Raw genomic sequence first — 26,032 nt, 5'->3', positions numbered from 1 at the left:
GTTCCTAAAATGGCCAGCAGAGATCAGCAGAGAGCACTGTGGTCGTAACAGAAGAGAAATCCAAAAAGAAAAGCATTTCCTCTATAGTATACAGCCACTTATAAGTACTGGAAGGATTAAGATTTACAAATCTGTTTAACTTTCTGGCACCAGTTGATTTAAAAAAAATAAAAAGTTTTCCACCGGAGTACCCCTTTAACCCCTTAAGGACGCCGGACGTAAATGTACGTCCTGGTGCGGTGGTACTTAACGCACCAGGACGTACATTTACGTCCTGTGCATAACCGCGGGCATCGGAGCGATGCCCATGTCATGCGAGGCTGATCCCGGCTGCTGATCACAGCCAGGGACCCGCCGGCAATGGCCGACGCCCGCGATCTCGCGGCCGTCCACCACTAACCCCTCAGGTGCCGGGATCAATACAGATCCCGGCATCTGCGGCAGTGAGCGATTTCAATGAATGATCGGATCGCCCGCAGCGCTGCTACAGGGATCCGATCATTCATAACGCCGCACGGAGGTCCCCTCAGCTTCCTCCTTCCGGCTCCCGGCGTCTCCTGCTCTGGTCTGAGATCGAGCTGACCAGAGCAGAAGATCGCCGATAACACTGATCTGTTCTATGTCCTATACATAGAACAGATCAGTATTAGCAATCATGGTATTGCTATGAATAGTCCCCTATGGGGACTATTCAAGTGTAAAAAAAAATGTAAAAAAATGTAAAAGTAAAAAAAAGTGAAAAATCCCCTCCCCCAATAAAAAATTAAAACGTCCCTTTTTTTTCCTATTTTACCCCCAAAAAGCGTAAAAAATTAATTTTATAGACCTATTTGGTATCGCGGTGTGCGTAAATGTCCGAACTATTAAAATAAAATGTTAATGATCCCGTACAGTGAACGACGTGAACGGAAAAAAAAAAAGGCCCAAATTGCTACTTTTTAAATACATTTTGTTAAAAAAAAAATTATAAAAAATTTATTAAAAGTTTTTTATATGCAAATGTGGTATCAAAAAAAAGTACAGATCATGGCGCAAAAAATGAGCCCTCATACCGCCGCTTATACGGAAAAATAAAAAAGTTAGAGGTCATCAAAATAAAGGGATTATAAACGTACTAATTTGGTTAAAAAGTTTGTGATTTTTTTTAAGCACAACAATAATAGAAAAGTATGTAATAATGGGTATCATTTTAATCATATTGACCCTCAGAATAAAGAACACATGTCATTTTTACCATAAATTGTACGGCGTGAAAACGAAACCTTGCAAAATTGCATTTTCTTTTTAATTTCCCCACAAAAATAGTGTTTTTTGGTTGCGCCATTATGAAATAATGAGTTATGTCATTACAAAGGTCAACTGGTCGCGCAAAAAAAAAGCCCTCATACTAGTCTGTGGATGAAAATATAAAAGTTATGATTTTTAGAAGGCGAGGAGGAAAAAATGAAAACGTAAAAATTAAATTGTCTGAGTCCTTAAGGCCAAAATGGGCTGAGTCCTTAAGGGGTTAAAGGGTTTATCCGGTGAAAAAAAACAAAAAAAACACAGTATTCCAAGGGTACAGGGTAGGGTATAGGTTTTCGACCATTGAGACCCCCTGCAATCTGCAGAACAGGGCCCGATTCACCTCACTGAGCCTTCTGGCCCCCACCTTCCGAGACATACTAGTCAGCTCAGCCAAGACTAGTACATCTCAGAAACTGGGGGCTGAAGCATTAAATGGTAAAATACAGGCCCAATTCTAAAGATCAAGGGGGAGGGCGGATAGGGGATAAGTATTTGTAACCCCTTTACGGTGGTAATTCAGTAATCTACACAAAACTACATTCCAACATCTAGGTGACCATGCAGTGCTAGCTTGATTAAGCAACATATGCAACTTATTATTTTGGTATTCTCTAAAACAAGTGCATTTCAAGCACCTGCACCAGAGGCACATGTATTGGGTCTGTTCAAGCCAGTTATCACCATGATGGACATTTATCAACGGGTTTAGTCAGGTTTTCTTTACTATAATTGTCGCAAAATTGTCGCACCTGCGACTACGTGTGTTTTCGTGCGACAATTTGCATGAAGAACAAGAAAAGCAAGAAAATTCAAACTTGCTTACGTAGTAAATTTTTCAAAATGGATTTGCTTTAGTCAGGTATTTATCAACTGTGCAAAAAAAAGTTGCAACAAGGTTAAAAATTGACTAAATTTACTCTAGCTCAATCATGGAGCAGAAAAAGCTACTACCAAAGTAAAAAAGGAAAAATTGCTTACGTGAAACAAAATTATCAACAGGCTGAAACCAGTTGATAAATAAGTTCACACATAAGCAAAAAAAAAAAGTAAGGAAAAAATTACTAAAAAAAAGAATACATAAGCAAACATTGATAAATGTCCCTCCATATACATTTGTATCTACATTCTGCCACAAGTACAATGCAATCAAAAAGTCTATAGACCCTTTTACTATTATGTTGTAGCCTTGCACTAAAATTAAAATTAAAAAACAAGTTTTCCACTGAACTCATAATGGCAAAGTGAAAACTGAATTTTAGAATTTTTTTTACTTTTATTAAAAAAAAGGAAACTAAAAATTTTGCATGTTTAGAAGTATTTAGACCCTTTGTTATGACACTGGAAATTTATCTCTGGCTTCTTCCATTTCTCTTTATCATCTTTGAGATGTTTCTACACCTGGATCGGAGTCAACTGTGGTAGATTTAGTTTCCTGGATATGATTTGGAAAAAGACAAAGCCCTGTGTATATAAGGTCTCACTGATGGCAATGCATATTAAATCAAACATCAAGCCAGGAGGTGGAAAGAACTGCCTGTAGGGCACTAATCTTGAGATTGGTACTATTTATGCTGTACTGAAAGCTGATCAACAATGGACCCTGGTCAAGAACTATATACTGCCTGAACTTTAAGTTGCATGAAACAGGAAGAGACTTCCAAAGACTGGGCTCTCACAAATAGGAATAGACCTGTCAATCAAGCCCAGCGAGTGGGAAGAAGCCGCCTGGGACTACCTAGATGACTGTCATCCCATTTGTTATGCACATTGTTCTTTATAATGTAGGGTCAAAACACACCTGCAAAACCGACATACTAAAAAAAAGTTATAGTACAAACCTTAAACCTTGTCTGTTCCACATCATAAATCTTCTTTTCAGATATCAATTTCGGAGCAAAAAATCTGCCTAACTTTGCCAAATAAACCCCATTTCTTAAACCTTCTTCCAGTTCTGTAGTTGGCGGCAGTTCTTCAACAAGGCAAGCTTCCATCCACCTGCAAACAAGTAACAAAAAAAATATATATATAAAAAGAGGTTTTGGCATATGGAACCAATCCAATGAAGAGACTATTTTATTAGTCACACTTTTCTTTAGACATTCAATCGTAACTCTAAATCCAGCTGTGAGATATACAAGACTATTGTTTGGGGGCAAGTGTCAAAATGATAGGAGTTTGAATTACTCTACATATGTGTCCAATATACACTTTGGGAGAGCCAAGTACTTACAGGTGAAATACAGTACATGGCTCTTATAAAAGTGAGCAAGATAAGTTATGTAGCTATTGCAGACTTTAGGTTTCCAAAAAAGTTATAGCCACAGAGAGACGTAGCTTCTCCTAGGACAGTGGACTCAAACTATGGCCCTCCAGATCAGGGCTGTGGAGTCTGAGTCGGACGAAATTTTGGGTACCTGGAGTCGGCAAACAATGCACCAACTCCTACTAAATTTAGATTGGAATAAAAAAAAAAAAAAAAAAAAAAAAAGCAAGTTTAACCCCTTAAGGACCGGAGGTTTTTCCGTTTTTGCATTTTCGTTTTTTGCTCCTTGCCTTTAAAAAATCATAACTCTTTCAAATTTACACCTAAAAATCCATATGATGGCTTATTTTTTGCGCCACCAATTCTACTTTGTAATGACGTCAGTCATTTTGACCAAAAATCTATGGTGAAGCGGGAAAAAAAATCATTGTGCGACAAAATTGAAAAAAAAAAACGCTGTTTTGTAACTTTTGGGGGCTTTCGTTTCTACGTAGTACATTTTTCGGTAAAAATGACACCTGATATGTATTCTGTAGGTCCATACGATTAAAATGATACCCCACTTATATAGGTTTGATTTTGTCGGACTTCTGGAAAAAATCATAACTACATGCAGGAAAATTAATACGTTTAAAATTGTCATCTTCTGACCCCTATAACTTTTTTATTTTTCCGTGTATGGGGCGGTATGAGGGCTCATTTTTTGCGCCGTGATCTGAAGTTTTTAACGGTACCATTTTTGCATTGATAGGACTTATTGATCACTTTTTATTCATTTTTAAATGATATAAAAAGTGACCAAAAATGCACTATTTTGGACTTTGGAATTTTTTTGCGCGCACGCCATTGACCGAGCGATTTAATTAATGATATATTTTTATAATTCGGACATTTCCGCACGCGGTGATACCACATATGTTTATTTTTTATTTTTATTTACACTGTGTTTTTTTTTTTATTGGAAAAGGGGGGTGATTCAAACTTTTAAAAGGGGAGGAGTTAAATGATCTTTATTCACTTTTTTTTTTCACTTTTTTTTTGCAGTGTTATAGGTCCCATAGGGACCTATAACACTGCACACACTGATCTTCTATGTTGATCACTGGTTTCTCATAAGAAACCAGTGATCAACGATTCTGCCGCATGACTGCTCATGCCTGGATCTCAGGCACTGAGCAGTCATTCGGCGATCGGACAGCGAGGAGGCAGGTAGGGGCCCTCCCGCTGTCCTGTCAGCTGTTCGGGATGCCGCGATTAGCCGCGGCTATCCCGAACAGCCCGACTGAGCTAGCCGGGAACTTTCACTTTCACTTTTAGCCGCGCGGCTCAGCTTTGAGCGCGCGGCTAAAGGGTTAATAGCGCGCGGCGCCGCGATCGGCGCTGCGCGCTATTAGAGGCGGGTCCCGGCTTCACTATGACGCCGGGCCCGCCATGATATGACGCGGGGTTACTGTGTAACCCCGCGTTATATCAGAAGAGCAGGACCAAGGACGTACCGGTACGTCCTTGGTCCTTAAGGGGTTAAATGTCCCAGTTCACTAAAAGTTATAATTAATGACTTCTCTACTTTAAGAATAAAGACCAATGCATGCAGTGCCTCACGTAACCGCAAAACGAACACGTTAAGTAACCGTTAAGAAGCATGCTTTTCATGTGCTTTATTATATGGCACACAACGCACAATTAGGAGCGGCAATACTTATACTTATACTATAGAGTTGTGTTCTACTGTTACAGGGAACCCATGGGTAACCTAGCCTCTCACTGATAAGGGATTAAGTAAATATGTTTTTTGCAGGACTAGAGACACTTGTATAAGTGAAGGGAATGGAGGGTCAATAGTTCAAGACTGAAGCTGTAAACCATTGGAAAAACTGCTGCCATTCAGGTCAGGCTATAAAAACTTGTAAACTCGATTGTTAGCTTAAAGGGGTACTCCGCCCCTAGACATTTTATCCCCTATCAGATCGCCAGGGTCCCACTGCTGGGGACCCCCGTGATTGCCGCTGCGGCACCGCGCTATCATTACTGCACAGAGCGAGTTCGCTCTGTGCGTAGTGACGGGCGATACAGGGGCAGTCGCATTGTTACGTCACGGCTCTGCCCCTCGTGATGTCACGGCCATCCCCCTCAATACAAGTCTATGGGAGGGGGTGTGGCGGTCATCACGTTCCCTGCAATAGACTTGTATTGAGGGGGCGGGCCGTGATGTCACGAGGGGCGGATCCATGATGTCACGCTGCTCCGTCCCCTGTATTGCCCGTCATTACGCACAGAGCGAACTCGCTCTTTGTAGTACTGAAAGCACGGTGCCGCAGCGGCGATCCAGGGGGTCCCCAGCAGCGGGACCCCGGCTATCTCACATCTTATCCCCTATCTTTTGGATAGGGGATAAGATGTCTAGGGGCCAAATACCCCTTTAAACTTTAAACATGACTATGGGATTCTATTAGGGAAACCCTGTTTTATAATAAATGCCCCATCCTGGATCCTCCCACTGCCCTATCTTCAGCAGCAGATCAGCACACAAACTGTTCAATACAGTAGACTGTTGGCTTCCCAGCCAGTAGTCCTGTGGTAATGACATGCATGTTGCCTTTCTTTCCTTCAAGGAATGTATAAAATACATTTGCATATTAATACAGAGGAGTCGGGGAGTCGGAAGTACACAAAACTCCGGAGTCGGAACATTTATCTACCAACTTCACAGCCCTGCTCCAGATGTGGCAAAATGTCAACTCCCGCTGTCCGGGCATGCTGGGAGTTGACATTTTGCCACATCTGGAGGGCTAACTGAGGAGCCACATCTGGAGGGATACTACTGTCCTAGGCCCAGATATAAGATTGGTTACAGGTCCCCACCAACTGCAAGGCCGGCTCTGCCTATAGGCAAAATAGGCAGCTGCCTAGAGCACCCTCTTGATATGGGGGGGGGTGCCGATCTGCCTGCCACAAGAAAGTTAGACAACCAGCATCCGAACCACTGGTTCAGCCATCAGCATGAGGAGGAAGTTTGTTACAGTGTTTCACCCCAGTGGTAAGCTAATTACATGAGGAGGGGCTTGTTACAGTGTGTCACCCCGGTAGTAAGGTGGGGCGTGTCAAAGGGCAGGCTAATGGGCGGAGTCAAGGGGGCGTCAAAACTAGCTTTTGCCTAGGGTGGTAAAAATCCTTGCACCAGCCCTGACCAACTGTTAAGCATCACTTGTTATACTGATCTCCTCGTACCAGGAAAGGGGGGGGGGTCTTTTGGATTCAGGGGTGTTCACACCTTCTGCACTTTTTTTATAGTTACACACTGCCAGAGCAAGAATATTAGCCTGTATGTTTTAAATTATTTCTTCTTTTATTTAATTGGTTACAGACATAAGCCATGCAAAATAATAGATACATACAACATGTGCATAGGTGTGGGGTTAGTGCAAACATGTGTCAAATGTAAAAGCGTGCAAACACCGACCAGATATGTTTTATTCTTATCAATATAGAACCCATCAGATTTCTGTAGTTCTGTTTCCTAGAATTTTTTTTACATTAGGAACGTCCCAGTTGACTGCACTATTCTTGCTGTTAAAAATGCCAAACACCTCTAGTGCAAACTGAAAAAGAACCTAGCGACTGCATTTCAGTATGTATCGTGGTCTGCAAAAAGAGGCCCTGGCTCTCCATGCTGTCTGGAGCAGGGTTTTGGCTTGCACTCTATGTAATTTCTATGGGAGTGCTGTACTTTGGTATCTCCAATAGACAATTTATGGAGCATGTGCTGACACATATTGCTAAATGCAACGGGGAAAGTCGTTTTGGAAATATTCAAACATTTATCCCTATTCTGTGAATAAGGGATTCTTTTTTAAGTGCTGGAACACCCCTTTAAACTTCAAGTAGAAGCGGACAAGGAAAGTAATGAAAAACCTATGGGAAATATATCAGAGTTATCTCATTTACAGATATAACTTGACAAAGTTTTAATTGGTGGGGTCCAGGTGGTAAGACCACTATTAATCGCTACAACCAAAGGTCTCCATACATTTAAGTCAAAAGTCAGCTAAACTTGCTGACTTTGTTAGGACGAGATGACTGTCCAAAGTGTATGAGGGCCTTCTAAAAAGAAGGTTCAGACATATTGGATTACAACTACCCAAACCTTTTGTTCTTAAAGGAGATAAGCCCCTGCCAGAGCTGTCTGGAAGCAACTTACTTCTCCTCTCTCCATTAAGAACACACGTACATTCGGCCTGAATTTTCATGTGTATAAAGAATATCATTTCAGCCGATTGAACATTCGACCGACAGTAATTAAAGGTATATGGACACCTCTGCTCAGCAGCACACTGTCCCCCTTCATCTCTGCTCAGTTCTCATGGACTTCTATAAAGTCTTGTAGACTTTCAGTAAATCTATATTTTATATATCAACTGGCTCCAGAAAGTTAAACAGATTTGTAAATTACTTCTATTAAAAAATCTTTCAGTACTTATGAGCTTCTGAAGTTAAGGTTGTTCTTTTCTGTCTAAGTTCTCTCTGATGACATGTGTCTCGGGAAACGCTCAGTTTAGTAGATGTTTGCTATGGGGATTTGCTTCTAAACTGGGTGTTTCCTGAGACACGTGTCATCAGAGAAGACTTAGACAGAAAAGAACAATCTTAACTTCAGAAGATCATAAGTACTGAAAGGATTAAGATTTTTTAATAAGAAGTAAAACCTTTCAGCTTTCAATTGAGCCTTTCTCAAGCTTTTTCTGAATTTAAGTGGAGCTATCACATCTGCCAATAGGCTTAGAGGTCGGGGAGGGGAGTCCAGCTTATCTAAGGGGTCAATCATGTAGCTTGCATGACTAAGATAACGGTTGTTGAAGCTCTTGGACACCATAAGTGTTCTTCTTGCCTGAACACTCTGTATTTAGAGCGTCCCCAGCCCTTACTTTCAGCTATGACTGATCGCTTTGTTGGTCTTGTGATCTTTAGGAACACTCTCAATACAGAGTGCTTAGGGCACCAAACACGAAGACTAGAGATGAGCGAACTTACAGTAAATTCGATTCGTCACGAACTTCTCGGCTCGGCAGTTGATGGCTTATCCTGCGTAAATTAGTTCAGCCTTCAGGTGCTCCGGTGGGCTGGAAAAGGTGGATATATTCCTAGAAAAGAGTCTCCTAGGACTGTATTTACCTTTTCCAGCCCACCGGAGCACCTGAAAGCTGAACTAATTTATGCAGGAAAAGTCATCAACTGCCGAGCCGAGAAGTTCGTGACGAATCAAATTTACTGTAAGTTCGCTCATCTCTAATGAAGACCTATCCTATTCTGATACACCAGCCGTGTCACCTTCAGAGAACTGAAAATACTCAGTGTCTGTTTAACCACAATCCTCTACAGCAGTGTTTTCCAACAAGTGTGCCTCCAGTTGTTGAAAAACTACAACTTCCAGCATGCACGGACAGCCAACGGCTGTCCGGGCATGCTGGGAGTTATAATTTTTGCAACCGCTGAAGACACACTGGCTGGAAAACACTGCTTTAGAGCCATTAATTATACATTGTGAATATAAAACCATTGGTGCTAACCATAGCATACAGAATTATGTCTGATCTGTCTGAGAATGTGACATCTGTAATCTCAGACTGCCATGGACAACTCCTTTTTCTTACTTAAAGGGGTACTCTGGTGGAAATTAATTTTATTTATTTTTTCAAATCAACTGATTCCAGAAAGTTACAGATTTGTAAATGTACTTTTAATAAATAAAAAAATCTTAACCCTTCCAGTACTTAGCTGCTGTATGCACCACAGGAAGACATTATGATCAATAAACCAAGAGCTCTGCTGTACAAATAATGATATAATTCCCTGTAAGCAATATGTCCACTGTCCTGACATTACCAACTTATCTTTTACAGGCTTACCCAACATGAAGTACAAGTACCCAAGCTGAAGTACTCCACTGGAAAACATTTATTTTTTATTTTTTTTATCAACTGGTGCCAGAAAGTTAAACAGATTTGTAAATTACTTCTATTTAAAAATCTTAATCCTTCCAGTACTTATCAGCTGCTGTATACCCCAGAGGAAGTTCTTTTCTTTTGAATTTATTTTCTGTCTGACCACAGTGCTCTCTGCTGACACCACTGTCCATGTCAGGAACTGTCCAGAGTAGGAGCAAATCCTGATAGCAAACCTTTCCTGCTCTGGACAGTTCCTGACATGGACAGAGGTGTCAGCAGAGAGCACTGTGGTCAGACAGAAAAGAAATTCAAAAAGAAAAGAACTTCCTCTGAAGCATACAGCAGCTGATAAGTACTGGAAGGATTAAGATTTTTGATTAGAAGTAATTTACAAATCTGTTTAACTTTCTGGAACAAGTTGATTTGAAAAAAAAAATGGAGTACCCTTTTAAGAGCATGCTATAAAAACCAATGCCCTATGTAGTACAAAGACAGGAGATTTTGTATTATATATATATATATATATATATATATATTAGCATTTTATACATCTTGACCCCCATAGAGATCAATGATGTAATGAAGGCTTTGGCATACAGCATCTCTCTTAAGTTAGACCTTCAATACTTCAATATCAAATCAGTGGATGTCTAACTCCCTGCACCCATCAGGAGAGTGCTGCATTTACTTTAGGGTAAGGCTGCACAAGCAGTGTACCACATGGCCTCAAAATGCAGCAGACAATTTCTGCATGATATGGTCTGAAAAATTGTGATGTCATTGGCTTATTGTTTACAAGACAAAACACCATACTTTTGGTAGTGGCTGTACCTGATATTGCTAAAGAGGTCAGAAACCCCGCCCCTCAGTGATTGTTATGAGACATTTATCCCCTATATTTTGGATAGAAGATCGGTTTATCTAAAGAGTAATACCCATTTAACCGTTTAAACTGCTCAGTACTGTTCTATAATGTCCTTCATGCTGGCGCCTCTAAGGGTTTGCTATAGAGATATATGGGAGATGGATCCCCCATTCTGTGTTTGCAACATATATGAAGGCTAGGCACCACCTCTAGCTCAAGGACAACTGAAAATTAGGGATGATAAATATGGCAAACAGGAAATAAAGTCACTACAGATAGAAACAAGTATGGACTACTTCACAAAAAAGTCTTGCAACAACATGTAGACTGCACAGTAAAGATGGTTTTAGGCATGACTACACTATGTGAATGCAGGAGGTTATTCTACATTTCATTCTTTCTGAAGGATAACAATGATGACGGTAATTAATCATTTGAGCAGCTGAATAATATGGATTTCCTTTGTTCGGATCAGTGCATTGTATTTGTCAGCTCTAAATAAGTCAACCTGAACCGCAACATAAGCCGTTTTATTACTGCAGACACATCATAATGTGTTTACAGGTGCACGTACTTCAGAACAAAATAAATAGATTTATGCCAAGGCTTTACTTTTCCTCCTGAAAGTACAAAAATGGTTGCAAACCATGGAATTTCATCACTTCAGTTCCATTCATGGACAGACAGGCCACCTGAGTAATAATTTATAGAAAATGGGAACAATTATTAAAGGCCATGTCCTTTTTGATGTCAAAAGAACAGATATTTGACAGCTATGGAGAAAACTACACTTTGCAGATACCACTAGGAGGTGTGGTTTTCATTGATCAGGCTGAGGTAAGCACCATAACTTAAATGTGCACTGTCAGATACAAAAACTTTTTATATGTTGTACATCTTGGCAAAACATTAACCTTTCTAATATACTCCATAAGAATTTTTTCTCTCCCTTTTTATAGAAATCATGGCTTTGTCCAAGCAGAAGCACAGTTGTGGACAAAGTCCAGTACATGAGGGTGGGCTAGCACTCCTCTGTACTCTCTCCTGTCTGATAGCACTCCTCTGTGCTCTCTCCTGTATGATAGCACTCCTCTGTGCTCTCTCCTGTATGATAGTACTCCTCTGTACTCTCTTCTGTCTGATAGCACTCCTCTGTACTCTCTCCTGTCTGATAGCACTACTCTGTACTCTCTCCTGTCTGATAGCACTCCTCTGTACTCTCTCCTGTCTGATAGCACTCCTCTGTACTCTCTCCTGTCTGATAGGAGAGAGCACAGAGGAGTGCTATCAGACCGGAGAGAGCGCAGAGGAGTCCTGATAGGACTTCTTTGTGCTCCTACCTGTCTGATAGCACTCCTCTGTGCTCACTCCTGACTAATAGGATGCCTGTGTGCTCTCTCCTGAGAAAGAGCTAGCCCACCCTAACATACTGGACAAAGCCATGATTTTATAAGCCATGATTTCTATTAAAAAAAAAAAAATTACAACATATAAAAAGTTTTTGTATCTGACAGTGTTGATTTAAATGTCCTTGACCCCAGTGAAAAACTAACAGGATCCCCATTATCATGCCTTCTTATATGGCAGTAAGCACCCTAAGGCCCCAGGACCTGAATGCAACTTCTAAATCTGTTTCCCTACAGGTTTTTCCTGGTCTGTATTCTGCTGTAACACCACAACCCTACACCCACAAAACCCTGCTTTGTGGACATCTATTCTTACATTATCCTGTAAAATGCTTTGATACACCTTTAATTTCATTATTCCCTCAGTGATCAAATAGTCATGCCCTGACGCAGGAAAGGGGCCCCAAACTATGACGCTCCCTACACCATGCATCAGCGCTGTCTTTTTTCCTCTAAATATATTGTTGTGCATTTATGCCTAGTATGTGTCCTTTCTCTTATCTGTCCGTAGAGCATTTTCCAAAAAGCACTGAGGACCATCCAGGGAATCCCAGGCAAAGCTAAGACATGTAGCAGTTGCTCATCTTGGGAGGGTGCTTGGGGGTGGTTTAAGGGTCTATTTACACAGCAGAATTTCTGCTTGTGGAATTTAAACTCAAATTAAAGCCCATAGACTTCTATGGGATTCTACACTCCCATTCACAATTCTGGAATTCCGCAAGCGGAAATTCAGAAGTGTTAATGGGAGTGTGGAATCCCATAGAAGTCTATGAGCTTTAAATTGAAGCAGAATTCCACTGCAAGTATTGATCCTAAGGCTACAAAATCTGATAGATTTTGTTCCCCTAAGTACACTAGTCATGTAATGCAGTGGTCTTCAGTATGCCAATGTCACGATCACACCCTATCGGTCCAGCCAAAGAGAGAGTGTGATGGTGCAAGGGTTAAAGCCGCCAGACCTCTGGGTATCCACTACTAGTCCCAGCAAGTCACCAAATTAACCCTTAGATAAACCTGTTTCCACCAGAGCTGCCTTCAGAAAGGTGAGCTCATATATTTAGAGATCAAAGACCAGAGCTGATTAATTAAACATTTAATCTGATAAAAGGTATCACAGTGCTGACTGTATAAAAATATAGAAACAAGTGACATACAGGTATGAAAATATATAAAAGAGTTTAGCAAGACAAGTTCAGAAAACAAAAATGAAGTTGTGAGTGAGAGTGAGTTCCAGCAGTTCTTAGGATGGTCTTGTCAGCTTGTTGCACAGCACTGAACACACCCTGAGTCTAGCATTGTTAAATATTATATATTTGCCTTTTTAGAGGGAGACTCCATTCCCCCCTCCCCTCTGATCCCACTATGGGGGCATCTCTGTCCCTGGCCCTCTTATCTGGTTGATTATATGATGGAACCAGAGTGCATGACTTCCTGCTGCTTCAAAAGAGCCTTTGACTTCAAAAGGAGATGTAAACAAACAGCCAGACCCCCAATAAAATGCAATACACAAACCCACAGTCTGAATGACCTCTCACCCATGGCTTGGATAATACATCACACAGTTATAATTATAATACACATATAGGATTTTAATAATCAGGCCTTGGGCCTGACAGCCGGCTGTCAGTAAGGAGAACAGTCAGGACCTCCATAACTTAGGTGAGTACTTTACCAACCACACAGGTTGGAGCAGGCTTTCTATGTTTACAGGAGTGAAAAGTATGAACAGTATATGATACCTACCTCATAGAGCTTTCTATGTTCTTTATTTTGTATAAATGAGTCATTCATGGTGGTTCAGAGGAAAAAGGGATAGCTCCAAAGACACCCCCAGTGAGTCACTGAATATAATTGCACTGTAATCACCTATGCAGTCAGCAAAGCCTGTGTAGAGCTGGGTTCATCATTATACAGTCACTGTATGGAGAACTTATTGGCCTGTGTAAACTGTTTATTCACTATCAGTATGGTGATATTATCCAGTCACTATTTGGTGGTCATGGTGTGGCACACTAATTTGTCACTTGTATAGTAGTATTTTTGGTGATATTTGTCTGTATAGTGGTTTTTATTTAATATTATGATGATGGTATTATTTAGTCACTGCAGTAGTAATATGCAGTCTTGGTTTGGAGATATTTTATTTACTTTTTCTTGTATTGTACATACATAAGAATAAGGCATATACATGGATGCTGCCTGGAGACCAGGGTACCGTTCAAGCATATAAATACTCTTCAAATGCAAATCACTGTGTAGATGGATGTCATTTTTATCTTGATACACCAGATGGTATTTAACATCAGTGGAGTAAGAGGGTTTCCAAGCAACGACTAACCGTGTCTTTACATTTCTTAGAACTGATAAGATAATTTTACTGAAAGAAAAATTAAAAGGGGTACTCCAGCCAAATACATGCATTGCAGATCTGCCATAAATGTCTTAGACTGAAATTCTCTCCAGTGTGTGGATAGGTTTCCTGAATAAATAGATGTTTTCTGCAGGAGAGCACCTATGCCACAGGCTGCCATTATGTAGGGCTCATTTCCCTATGGCACTCTGGACCAATCCTGGCATTGTAAGAGGTGTTGGGGTACAGGTAGTGCATTCAATCTCAAATGAGCCCCATAATACTTGGGAGATAAGAGGACTATCTGTTACATAGATTTGGAATGATATAAGTAGTGTAACAAATGCCAAGCTAGGAAAAAGCCCCTGGAGACTGATAACCTGATCACACATCGATTCCTGAGCAAGATGCCCCTTATCTTATTATCCTTAGTCATAGCCCTACGACTAAGGATCAAAAGATCCAAAACATGTTACTCTTTTATTCTCTCCCTTATTGGAGCGATGTTTTGTCTGTTTCATGGGACCTTTGTATGGTTATATTATAAAGATGTTTTTGAGATAAGATTTAATCAGAGTGAAGCAAACCCAACCCCCCACCCCTTCTCCGATGCCTATGATGTGGTCCACAGCTAGGGGGCATCATGCTCAGGAATCGATGTGTGATCCGGTCATCTGTCTCCAGGGGCTTTTTCCTAACTTCGCATAAGATTTCATTATCACAAGATTTTTTTTTTGCATCTACTTGCATCTACTTTTGCATCTACATTGTATCTATCTAATATATCTCATACCTATCTAATATCTCTCATACCTATCTTTCTAATATCTCTCATAACTAACTATGCACCTACCTACTATGGGATCGCTGAAAATAACAGCCAACTCCCATAAAGAAAGCATGGAACAGAAAGGGGACGAGGGGATACGTTTTAAAGTACTAGAGTACCCCCTTTAAAGTTAATCCTTCCCCCGAAAAATTTCTGCGGACACATAGACCACATACTATGCACTATGGCACTTCAAGTACCTCTCATGATCTTGTTAAATTTAATAATCCTCACAGTTCACTGCCTCCATCATGATAAACCCCCCCCCCTAACTTTATTTTTATAATTTTTATTTATTTCTACCTCGATATTGCTCTCTATTTTCTGCTCAGTCTCAGATTCACAGACTGGGAAGAAGTGTTACCCAGCAGGTGTGACATCATCTAAAGCCAGGAGAGAACTTCCTCCCACTCTCTGCTACACACAGCGCAGAGCAGTTCAGTGTGAAATGAGCTATGATTGGCTTTAGGCTGCACGGGGCTTTAGGCTGGACAGCCCCCCCTCAGCATTTCCTGATTTTGGACTTCTGTCAGGCCAGCAGGAGTCCAAAGTCTGTGCAAGAGATAAGGGGAAATGTGCTCTGGACAAGTAGGGAGACACCTAGTGACAGCTTTTTTAAACACAAATAAAACATAGAACATTTATTTTTTTTTATTTTTTATTACATTAGAAAGTTTTTTTATTTACCATAAGGAGTGCAATAGCAAAACATTTTTAATGGTAGTGCCCATTTAATCAAAGCAAGGCATTTTCTTGGAAACACTGCTTCATCTGAAGGTAATGCAGTATAAAGAGGTAACCCTGTACTGTATATATAGCCGGTGTATCTCAGCACAATGCATCGCCACTTGCCTTACACACAGCCACATTGTGCACATAACCAAATCCCAATTCTGTCATCAGTCACATTTCATCTCACAAGGTGGCAGCAGAGAATCTACATACGTTTCCTTCATTGTTTCTGGGTTAATAAGTGATTACGATCCAGTCTTATCCTGCCACTCACAAGCGTCCCGGATGTAGAGCACCAATGGTTCGGACTGACGCACTCCGTCAGCAATTCATCTGATCTAAGCTACCTTAAGCTTTGTTCACTCAGCATTTCCTATAGCTGGTATCCGATTCTCCCAATAGAACTGTCACAAATCCAAGAGTCACACTTCCATACCAGTACTGTACTTTGTGGAAGTATTGAAATGCATGCATGCCGTATAGAAATAACATGCAGACTCTACAAATTAGGATTTAGCTGTTCTATTGTAACACTGTGTATTTAGGTAGGCTTAAGTGTATACAAGGTTCCTGAGCGCAAATAAACGATACCAGGACTTGTGTCACTTTCCTCCTATGTAACTCAGTAAGGGCATTGGACATGAGATGTTGGCATAGAGTTAGCAGGTAACAAAACTAGTGCTAACCATCTGGATGAGTGGTCTCCAAACTATGGACCTCGAGCTGTTGCAAAACTACAACTCCTAGCATGCTCGGACAGCCGTTGGCTGTCCGGGCATGCTAGGAGTTGTAGTTTTGCAACAGCTGGAGGTCCACAGTTTTGGAGACCACTCTTCTAGAATAAGCAACATGGGATTAGAGTGTTTTGTCATAAGCCGAAATGTTATGTTCATTTGAGAAGACTATAAGAAAGATTTATTAACGTGGTGCACCAGTTTCTAGGGCATAGAAGTAAAAAAATGTTCAACCAAACTGCATTTACCCCCTTTATAACAATATTAGTTTTTTCCCTTAAATGGGCACTGTTAGCAACATTTTTTATATTATTCCTTACATTATTTGAAACATATTCCTAATATATTTCATCAGTCAATTCTCTCTATTAGAGATAAGCGAATTTACAGTAAATTCGATTTGTCACGAACTTCTCGGCTCGGCAGTTGATGACTTATCCTGCATAAATTAGTTCAGCTTTCAGGTGCTCCGGTGGGCTGGAAAAGGTGGATACAGTCCTAGGAAAGAGTCTCCAAGGACTGTATCCACCTTTTCCAGCCCACGGGAGCACCTGAAAGCTTAACTCATTTATGCAGGATGTCATCAACTGCTGAGCCGAGAAGTTCGTGACGAATCGAATTTACTGTAAATTCGCTCATCTCTACTCTCTATATTTGTGTTGGGTTTTTTTTTGCCTTTGAAAAGCCGGTGACTAGAGGTTTCCCTCCTAATGCCGGTGTGAGGTGAGATTTTCGAACCCATGAAAAAGTCGGACCGCAGAGCCCGAAGACACAGCAGGGGGAGAGAGAGGACGTACACAGCTCCCTCCCCCTGCTCTGTCTCCAGGGGACCTAACTTACCACAGGGAGGTTGCAAGTTTGCACGGGGAGCACACAGAGCAGGGGGAGAGAGGACATACATGCACAGCTCCTCACCTTCCCCTGCTCTGTCTTGGGAGGACATAAGTTTGCACGGGGAGGTCGCAAGTTTGCACAAACACTGCAAGGTGACTGCTGGTGGGAGGGGCCATCTGCCCTCGCTCCTCCCCGCTCTAGCTTCAGAAAAACGGTCCGACTTTTGCATGGGTTCCAAAATCTCAAATCACACCGGCTGCAGTACGGCTGATGTCACCTCAGAATTTGGACTTATCCAGGCCGGGTATCAGTCCGAATTGGGTCAGTTACCAGTTACCTGCTGTCCAGCGCTCGCTCCCTGCCTCTCAATCAGACTCTGCCTGTCAATCAGAAATTGGACTGATCCAGGCCGGGCATCGGTCCGAATTCAGTCAGTTACCTACTGTTTAGCACTCACTCCCGCCTGTCTGGTAACTGGCTGAATTCGGACTGATGCCCAGCCTGGATCAGTCCAATTTCTGATTGACAGGCAGAGTCTGATTGACAGGCAGGGAGTGAGCGCTGGACAGTAGGTAACTGGTAACTGACTGAATTCAGACTGATGCACGGCCTGGATAAGTCCAAAATCAGAGGTGACCTCTGCCGGAAGCCAAAAAAATAAACACAAATAGAGAGAATTGACTGATTAAATATATTTCAAATAATGTAAGGAATAATACATTAAAAATAAAGTTTGATAACAGTGTCCATTTAAGTAGGTGGGGCGAAGCCCAGCAGATTTAAAGGGGAACTCCGATACATAAGTTCTTATCCCCTATCCACAGGATAGGGAATAAGTGTCTGATCGCTGGAGTCCGACCAACTGGGACCCCCCGCTATCTCCTGCCTGGCGCCCCGGCTCTCCTCATACATGGAGCGACCTCTGCTCGGTGCATGGATTACTGTCGTCAACCACATGAATGGGCCGACGCACCCCCTCTATGTATCTCTATGGGAGAGCGCTCTTGTCTCTTTAGAACTTATGTACCGGAGTTCCCCTTTAACCAGAAATTGGCCTAAGTTATACTAGCTATCTATACTAGCTCACAGACTGTGACAAAGATGGGCCAAATTTATTATATGACTTACACCTCTTAATAAATTTGGCGCCCCCTGTTCCAGTTGACCAGCATAAAAAAAAGTCAGTCATGATAAATTCCTCCCTATATCCATACATATGATAAAAAATAATCTACAGTACACGTACATTAACTTTCTTGGAAGGAGTTCCATTTAAAATAGGAATAAGGGCTGCAGCACTCATGAATCTTGCTTTACTAAAAAAGGTTTGTTTTAAGGCTGGGATCCCTACTTTGGCCCAAAAAAAAAAAAAAAAAAAGTCACACAGGGACAGCTTTAATTTTTATTGAATTTATTATTATAATTTTTTTTTTATGCCAAAGTAACTGGGAGTATTAGGGAAGTTTGAAATGCCAGACCCACATGGCATTTTTAAAAAATCACAGCATGTTGAGGGAATTTTGCAATATGAAAACTTGTGGGAAGCTGCAGCAGCTTTTATCTCCTTGAAACGCCCTTGTAAGTGTTGTGCCTGGAATTTTTACAACCTCTCCAGGTGAGCACGTTTCCTTTATCCATATACTTCTACCTTATGGTGGTGATCCCGCACAAGGAAGCGCTTGTTGTCCATTTGTTTTTGCGTCAGGAAATCTTGGCATTTTTCCTTCCATAAGCCAGGTGCACACTGCAGAATATTTGGACGGAATTTCCGCCAGAGATCTCGTGGGCGGCGCTAGGACCACGCGGACTACATTGCCGTTTTCAAAGACAGCAATGCATGTCTGAGCAGATCTTTCAGTGGATTGATGAGTGCTAAGTCCATTTTGTATTTTAGTGAAACAAATGTCACAATGAACTGTTTAATGGCTGATGTGTGTGCCACTACAGAGAAGAGCAGCTGATATCTCCAATGCATTGTGTATACTAGTGGACAGCATGTTTGGTTCATTTTCTGGAGAACCTCTTTAAAGGAAATCTGTCATCAGTGTCACCAGCACCAACCTGTTGGCTTCAGAACAGAAGATACCATGGAACGGGACCAGGAAAGTATCATTGCCATCAGTGTTACCTGCATTATCACTTTAAAGCCTTGGGTGCCCTGATTCCAGAGGTGTTTTACTTTCTTGATATAACCCCAAATTCCCCAAAAATAGGTGTTTTACTAGTTATACTTTTTACAAAATTGTTAGACGGGAGGGAACTTTATTGTAAAAATGGACGAGACAAGCTGACACAAAGCTTTATGAGTCTGAGCCTAATTTCAGGTCTAATTGACTGCAAAAAAATTATTTATAATTCTGTGCTAATCCCTCTGAGCAATTAGAGATTCTGAGAATAATCGCGGATTGTTTACACCTGAATTACTGAATGTTTAAAATCTAATGCAACCAGAAGTCCATTGTGCTAATACATACACAGCTTCTAAAGCTGATCCCAGTCTGAACACATACACACACCAAGGTTTACAGTTGGGTATGAAATTAATGAACCTTCCCATCTTATTCAGGTGTAGATTTTTGGAGTATGGGAGGAAATCAGGGTTCCCAAAGGGAAACCAACACAAACATGGCAAGACCATACAAACTCTACTGAGGATATTGCCCTCACTCTGATTTGAACCCAGGACCCTAGAGTTGCAGGGCCACAATGCTAACTACATGCTGATCTTGAAGGAAAGTAGAAATTTTGTGTTGCTGTAGTATGTGGATATCTAATTTAATTGAATATGCTCTGATCTATAGTATACGGTATCTGGGTGTAGAAAATCCAGGAGGTTTTCGGCGCAGTCCATTAGGTAACAATCACAATCAGTGATGTATGGGTAAAAAGTTCATTTATTATGGTGCCAAACAAACAGACGCGTTTAGAGGCTTAGCCTGCCTCTTTTTCAGTGTTACAGTGGCATGTGCAAACAGTGACAATGATGTGCTTTATAAGAACAAAAGGGCGCTAAAAGCAATTAGATGCTTAGTGTCTGACGTCGGCTCTCCTGCCGGAAACGCAGGAGAGTGACGTACTGTGTAAACAGTGTCAGACACTTTCATTCATTTAAAAGCCTTCTAAAATACCAAGCAACACATAGTAAAACAGTGCAGAGACTGCCTGTGTTAAACTGCATGGTCGGCAGTCGGAGAGATATAAGAATTGAGGGACATATAGGGAGTGAGCTGACAGCTCTGATTCAGCTGTCAGCGCACTTCCGTTGCGAGGCTGTGAAGCAGGGAAACTATGGTATGTTGCTCGGTATTTTTAGAATGTTTTTAAATGAATGAAAGTGTCTGACACTGTTTACACAGTACGTCACTCTCCTGCATTTCCGGCAGTTGAGCCGACGTCAGACACTAAGCACCTAATTGCTTTTAGCGCCCTTTTGTTCTTATAAAGCACATCATTGTCACTGTTTGCACATGCCCCTGTAACATTGAAAAAAAGGTAGGCTAAGCCTCGAAACGCGTCTGTTTGGCACCATAATAAATGAACTTTTTACCCATACATCATGGATTGTGATTCTTACCTAACGGACTGCGCCGAAAACCCCTGGATTTTCTACACCCAGATACCAGATACTTCTACAATCGGCCAAGGTTTTCTGACTGCAGACACCGGGGAGGCTGCACCATTACTATATGCTGTCACAGGTGGTTGTGTCTGGCACACAACCACAGAAGGTGAGCGAGCTTGCCCCTACTTTCTCCAACTAACCTTTAAAAGTGCACCTGCCTTTATAAGGACTACTATCCCATGAGAAACTCTGCTGTGTTTTCTCCATTTAGATACTCTGATCTATAGTGCCATTTCTGTTGGTAAAGTCCTATATTATGCCAGCCACTACGCCATTGCATTTAGAACACCTGCCAATTTTACTTCTAGGCACTTATTAAGTCACCAATGTATTCCACAAAGCTGTACTACTCATTGGATTTTGAACTAAAAAAAATAAACCTGAAGTATCCAGTGGAAGATCACATACACACATGTAAAAATATACAACCATAATGCCCTGGAGAAATGAAAGGGGTTCTCCGCTGTAGAACTTTTTAAACATTATCTCCAGGCTGTTATAGAAAACAAGAACTTAGAATTACCTGCCAGCGCTTCCTCACTGACCCGGTATCGCTGCTCCTGTTTTCTGCTGTGGTCTATCTTCCTGGTTGCCGGTGGTCGACACATCACACTGTAGCTCAGTAATCACTGCCCGCATCAATGTCCTGAGCTCCAGGAAGGAGGACAGTGCAGGGGCTCAATACGTCACAGCTGAGCCGCAGTGTGACATGTCAGCCACCGGCAACCAGGAAGTGGACCGCAGTGGAGGACGGGAGCAGTGATACCGGCGCGCTGAGGAAGCAGGGGCAGGTAAGTCTAAGTTTTTGTTTTTATATGCCGGGAGTCTGGGGATAATGTTTAAAAAAAGATATACAGCAGTGTATTCCTTTAAGAACCAAGGCCTCAGTTTAATTCATTGAACCAAAAGACAGCTAAAACCATGATTCTTGGGGAAAATACTGTTCTGAACACAACATGCAATTGTCATGTTTATAGCAAGGCTGTAACAGTAGATCGTCGATTGAATGGATCAATGCAATACAGTAGTATTATACATTAGTATGCATAGAATATAAAAGTTAAAAAGTAAAAAAAAAAAAATATTGAAAAAATATTGAAAATATATATTTGGTCAATCATTTTTTAAACAGAAAAAATGATAGTGTGAATAAATTTCCTAACTATTAAAATTATTGACCCCTTTCCACCCATGTTAAATGCCATTAGCAAAACAAATACAAATATTAAATGCCTAATTTTTGGTCACACCACATCCCAGTGAAAATTTTGAGTGAAAAACAGAATGGTCATTGAAAAAGAAGGACAGACCACAGTGCTTAAAAAAAAACAAAAAAAAAAAAAAAAAACATAGCTCTAACGCAGACCCATAAACAGAAAAATCTAAAATATTAATTGCTTTAAATTTTTTTTTTAAATAGTTGAAAAACAGAAAATATTTCAATTACATATAATTGTTATTGAACTGAACCACACAATTAAATGGGGGAGATTTATCAAAACCTGTGTAGAGGAGGAGTGGTTCAGTTGCCCAATGAGATTGCTTCTTTTATTTTTAAAGAGATCTGTGAAAAATGAAAGGAGTAGTCTGATAGGTTGCCATGGGCACCTGCACCACTCTTCCTTTACTCAGGTTTTGATAAATTGCCGTCAAAATGTCAGTTTTACTGCACGGTGTCCAGTGTGAAAATAAAAATCCAACTAGCAAAATTGCTTGGGTTTTACCCCCCCCCCCCCCAACTTATTTTTTTGGTTAACAGTATATTTTATGGTAAGTTGAAGGGATTGATTACAAAAACAACAACAACTTTTGACATGTTGTCCAGACATATCGAAAGTTTAGATCACACTGGGTCCCATTTCCGAGACCCGCAGCGATCAAGAGATACAAGCTGGGGAAGCGTGCCTCACTCCCTGACTTCGGACTGTCAATCAAATCTGACTCATTACATCAGTCTTTGGGATCAGGCGGCTGCTAGGAGTAAAGAGCACTGCTGTACACTTACAGGGTTATAACTTGCTATGCGTTCTGTCACTTCTGTGAGGAAGTGATTCAGAAAATACATTGCAACATTGCATAACTTTTCATTCTAAAATGTATTTATTTGCAGAAAATGTAATACAGCTTTAACTTGTTTAATAGTCGCTGCAGTCACATGTCAGACTTTCAGGCAATACTTTAAGTGCTAGTTTATTCATAAATCAGTAGACAATGGATTCTAGGTATCTGGCACATTACTATACTGTGACTTATCAAGCTGCGTACGCCCTCATTGTAAATATGACTAGGCACCAACCAACTTGTCTGGCTTAAACGTTTACGAATCCGAATAGGGTGGAAAAAGCAAACATATGTGGTAGCCCAGTACGGTACGTGTTGCCCGTGCTCCTGCTGTCCTGTCAGGCAGCCTCCTTCAGTGTCCCCAAGGCCCCCTGCACTTGTTTCCCCATTGTAAATATGTTTTACCTTGTAAAATGTTATAAAATGTCATGTTGCTTTAAGAGTTATACCATGTGATATATCATGTGATTGTTACCCAGGAGGTCCCAGTGACCAGGTGATCCCAAAAGTGACCTATGGGCTCCCTGCTAGTCTCCCCCATATAAGCCCTGGGTGGAGCTTCACTCTCTTTGAGCTCTGCTCTTCTGCTAAGCTGAGGTCCAGTGCAGTCGTGCCTAGTGTGTGTCCAGAGTGTTGGAGACCTCAAAGTCCAGTCCTGCAGCCACCATCAAGTCAAGTAAGCTAAAGTCACAGCTTTATGAGTCAAGCCAAGTCAGTCCCGGTCATCTGTTAAGTCAGCATGGTCTGTATTCAATTGTCCAGTCTTACAACAAGTCACAGCAAGCCCTTAAGGTCTCTGCGTCACTGGTCATCTCCTTGGGCCCTGGATGAATTGTATAGACTTTACCAACTGTTTACCCCCAATAAAGCTACTGTTGTCCTTAACTTGGCGTCTGAGTCTCTATTACCCCCGTGCCAAGCCCAGGATCCAGCAGTATACCTTCGGGTGGTTTTAGGCTAAACCACACCCTGGCATCACCTGCCCCTTGGATAACAACATCTGCCCTGCACCACACACCCCCACCACCACAACTTTTGGCATCACAAACAGGATATGTGTGTGTGACATATGCCACAAGTCCTACCCCCTGGTCTGAACTGTGTCCAATAGTGTCTGAAAAAATCGCATGCCGAAAAAGTGTATGGGACTTTGCAAGTGAAAAGTGTTTTACTCGTGGTGCTTGTGAAACAGAGGGGGAGGTGAAGCAAACGTGCGCACGTGCGGTCGCAGCTCCAGCCCGTCAGTCCCCAGCGGTGACGCCTCTCCAACACAGTGAGGAGGAACCAAAGAACCGCCCTGTGTTGCACAGTCCAGACTTTGCCGACCAGACCAAAACAGGATTCCCTGGGCGCAGCCATACTGGAGGCTCCGGTGGCTGTGTCCGGCTCTGCTGTCTTCTATCAAGCACCCGCTGCAGCGCAGACTCTGCAAACGCCAACGATTGCCAGTATCAAGTCTCTGGTGCTGGCAACTATCAGCATTAACCCACTAGTGTCCACAAGTCTGGTTGCAAGACAAATTACTACAGGGTGCATGCAAAATAGAGGGGGAGCATTCATTATAGTACTCCCACTAGCAGAGTCGAAGCAGGGGAAAGCACCTTATTCTTCTTAAAGTGACAGCACACTCAAAATTCAACAAGATATCAGAACCCAGCTCTCCAGATCAACCAGGCGACAGTGCCCCTCCATCTCCAGCAGCGGGGTCATCACCTGCTCCAGCGGCCAGAATGTTGCCAGTCCTGCCTGCGGTCCACATCAACAACCCTGGTATTCTAGTGTCTGCACCGGTATTACTGGGGAACCCTGTCCTCCCTACCTACAATGGAGACCCCTTCCCCCTGAGGGATTTCAAAGAAAAGATCCAGAGTTTGTTTGTCTTTTACTCTTTCCCTCCTAATCAACAGGTGTAATTGCTCACAGGACAACTACAGGGACCATCGTTAGAGGAATTCTGCACCTGGCCAGCCTCCTAGAAGGTGACTGTAGAGCAGATCTTTGAAGGACTGTACCAAGTATTTGAGCCCCATTCTCCAATCAGAGGTACATCTCCGGCTGTATGAAAGGCGACAGAAGCCATGTGAGATCTTGAGAGCATATTCCGTAGCCCTGGGTTAGAGGAAGCTTGTCCACCTGTCCAAGAGCCATTAGGGGCGGTAGCCAGACCTATACCACCCTCATCACGAGCCCCTGCCCACGTGTCCCCTGCTTTGCCAGTCACCGCAGCCTCAGATTTACAGAGTGTTAGGCAGGACATTGAACAACTGACTGAGGCTGTGAAGGAGCTTGCCACCTGCCACCTGGCCCGCCCCACCTGACCGTGAACCGCCCCTACCCAGAAAACCTGCCCCATCTCACCGCAATTTCAACCCCCGCAACCCTCTGCCTAATAAACCCTCAGGGACTCAAAGGCCCTTTTGTACCTAATGTAATAAACCAGGACATTGGAAATGCAGTGTTGGGATTTAAACGGATTTCCGCTGAGGTCGCGGACCGGCCCTTAGGAAAACAGTCATCAGGTCAAATCCCCAAACAACCTCAGTCTGGAGGCGTTGATCGATACAGGGTCACAAGTGTCTACTATACCTACAAATGTTTTCTATTAGCATTGGAATGCTAGTTTATTGTGTGTACCGGAGGATTTTAACTTCAGAGTAGTTGCGAGTAATGGGCAACTAGTCACCAGACATGGATAATGGGAGCCAACCATTCAATTGGGAGAGCATGTACTAGGCGGGCAGGAAGTGATTGTAACTAATGTGACAGAAAAGGGGTCTACTGAATTTATACTCTGCAACTAGAAGACCACCCTCTTGTCCGAGCTGGGAGAAGCCTTGTCACCGTTACCAACGGGAGAGTTCCAGTCCGGTTAGTCAACCTGTCTGATGCTGCTACTGTGTTACCCAAATACACCGCTGTAGTTTAGTTGTATCTCAGAGTCAAAGGACATCTTAACAGAACAAATGGTGGCTCCACAGCATGCAGCCCAAGTGGCTGAAGGATCCAGTACGAGTCCTCTCGAGCCCTGGTGGGCACAACTCCAAGGTACAGACGACACTACCCCAAGGGACCAAGTCAAGGGAGTCATCAATGTCGCCAAAAGGTAC

At 42.1% G+C, this 26,032-nt stretch overlaps 1 protein-coding gene across 3 annotated transcripts in view; it reads right to left on the bottom strand.

Annotated features, from left to right (window-relative positions):
• IQGAP2 (IQ motif containing GTPase activating protein 2) overlaps positions 1–26,032 on the bottom strand; it is a 293,295-nt gene that overhangs the window by 163,350 nt on the left and 103,913 nt on the right. For all 3 annotated transcript variants that reach the window (XM_056540352.1, XM_056540362.1, XM_056540373.1), the window contains exon 3: positions 3,126–3,282. In XM_056540352.1, the coding sequence (XP_056396327.1) occupies positions 3,126–3,282 (157 nt within the window). The remainder of the gene's footprint in view (positions 1–3,125; positions 3,283–26,032) is intronic.

This window comes from Hyla sarda, chromosome 1 (assembly GCF_029499605.1).
Source record: "Hyla sarda isolate aHylSar1 chromosome 1, aHylSar1.hap1, whole genome shotgun sequence".
Lineage (NCBI taxonomy): Eukaryota > Metazoa > Chordata > Amphibia > Anura > Hylidae > Hyla > Hyla sarda.
This window is presented reverse-complemented; position numbering and strand designations above follow the sequence as displayed.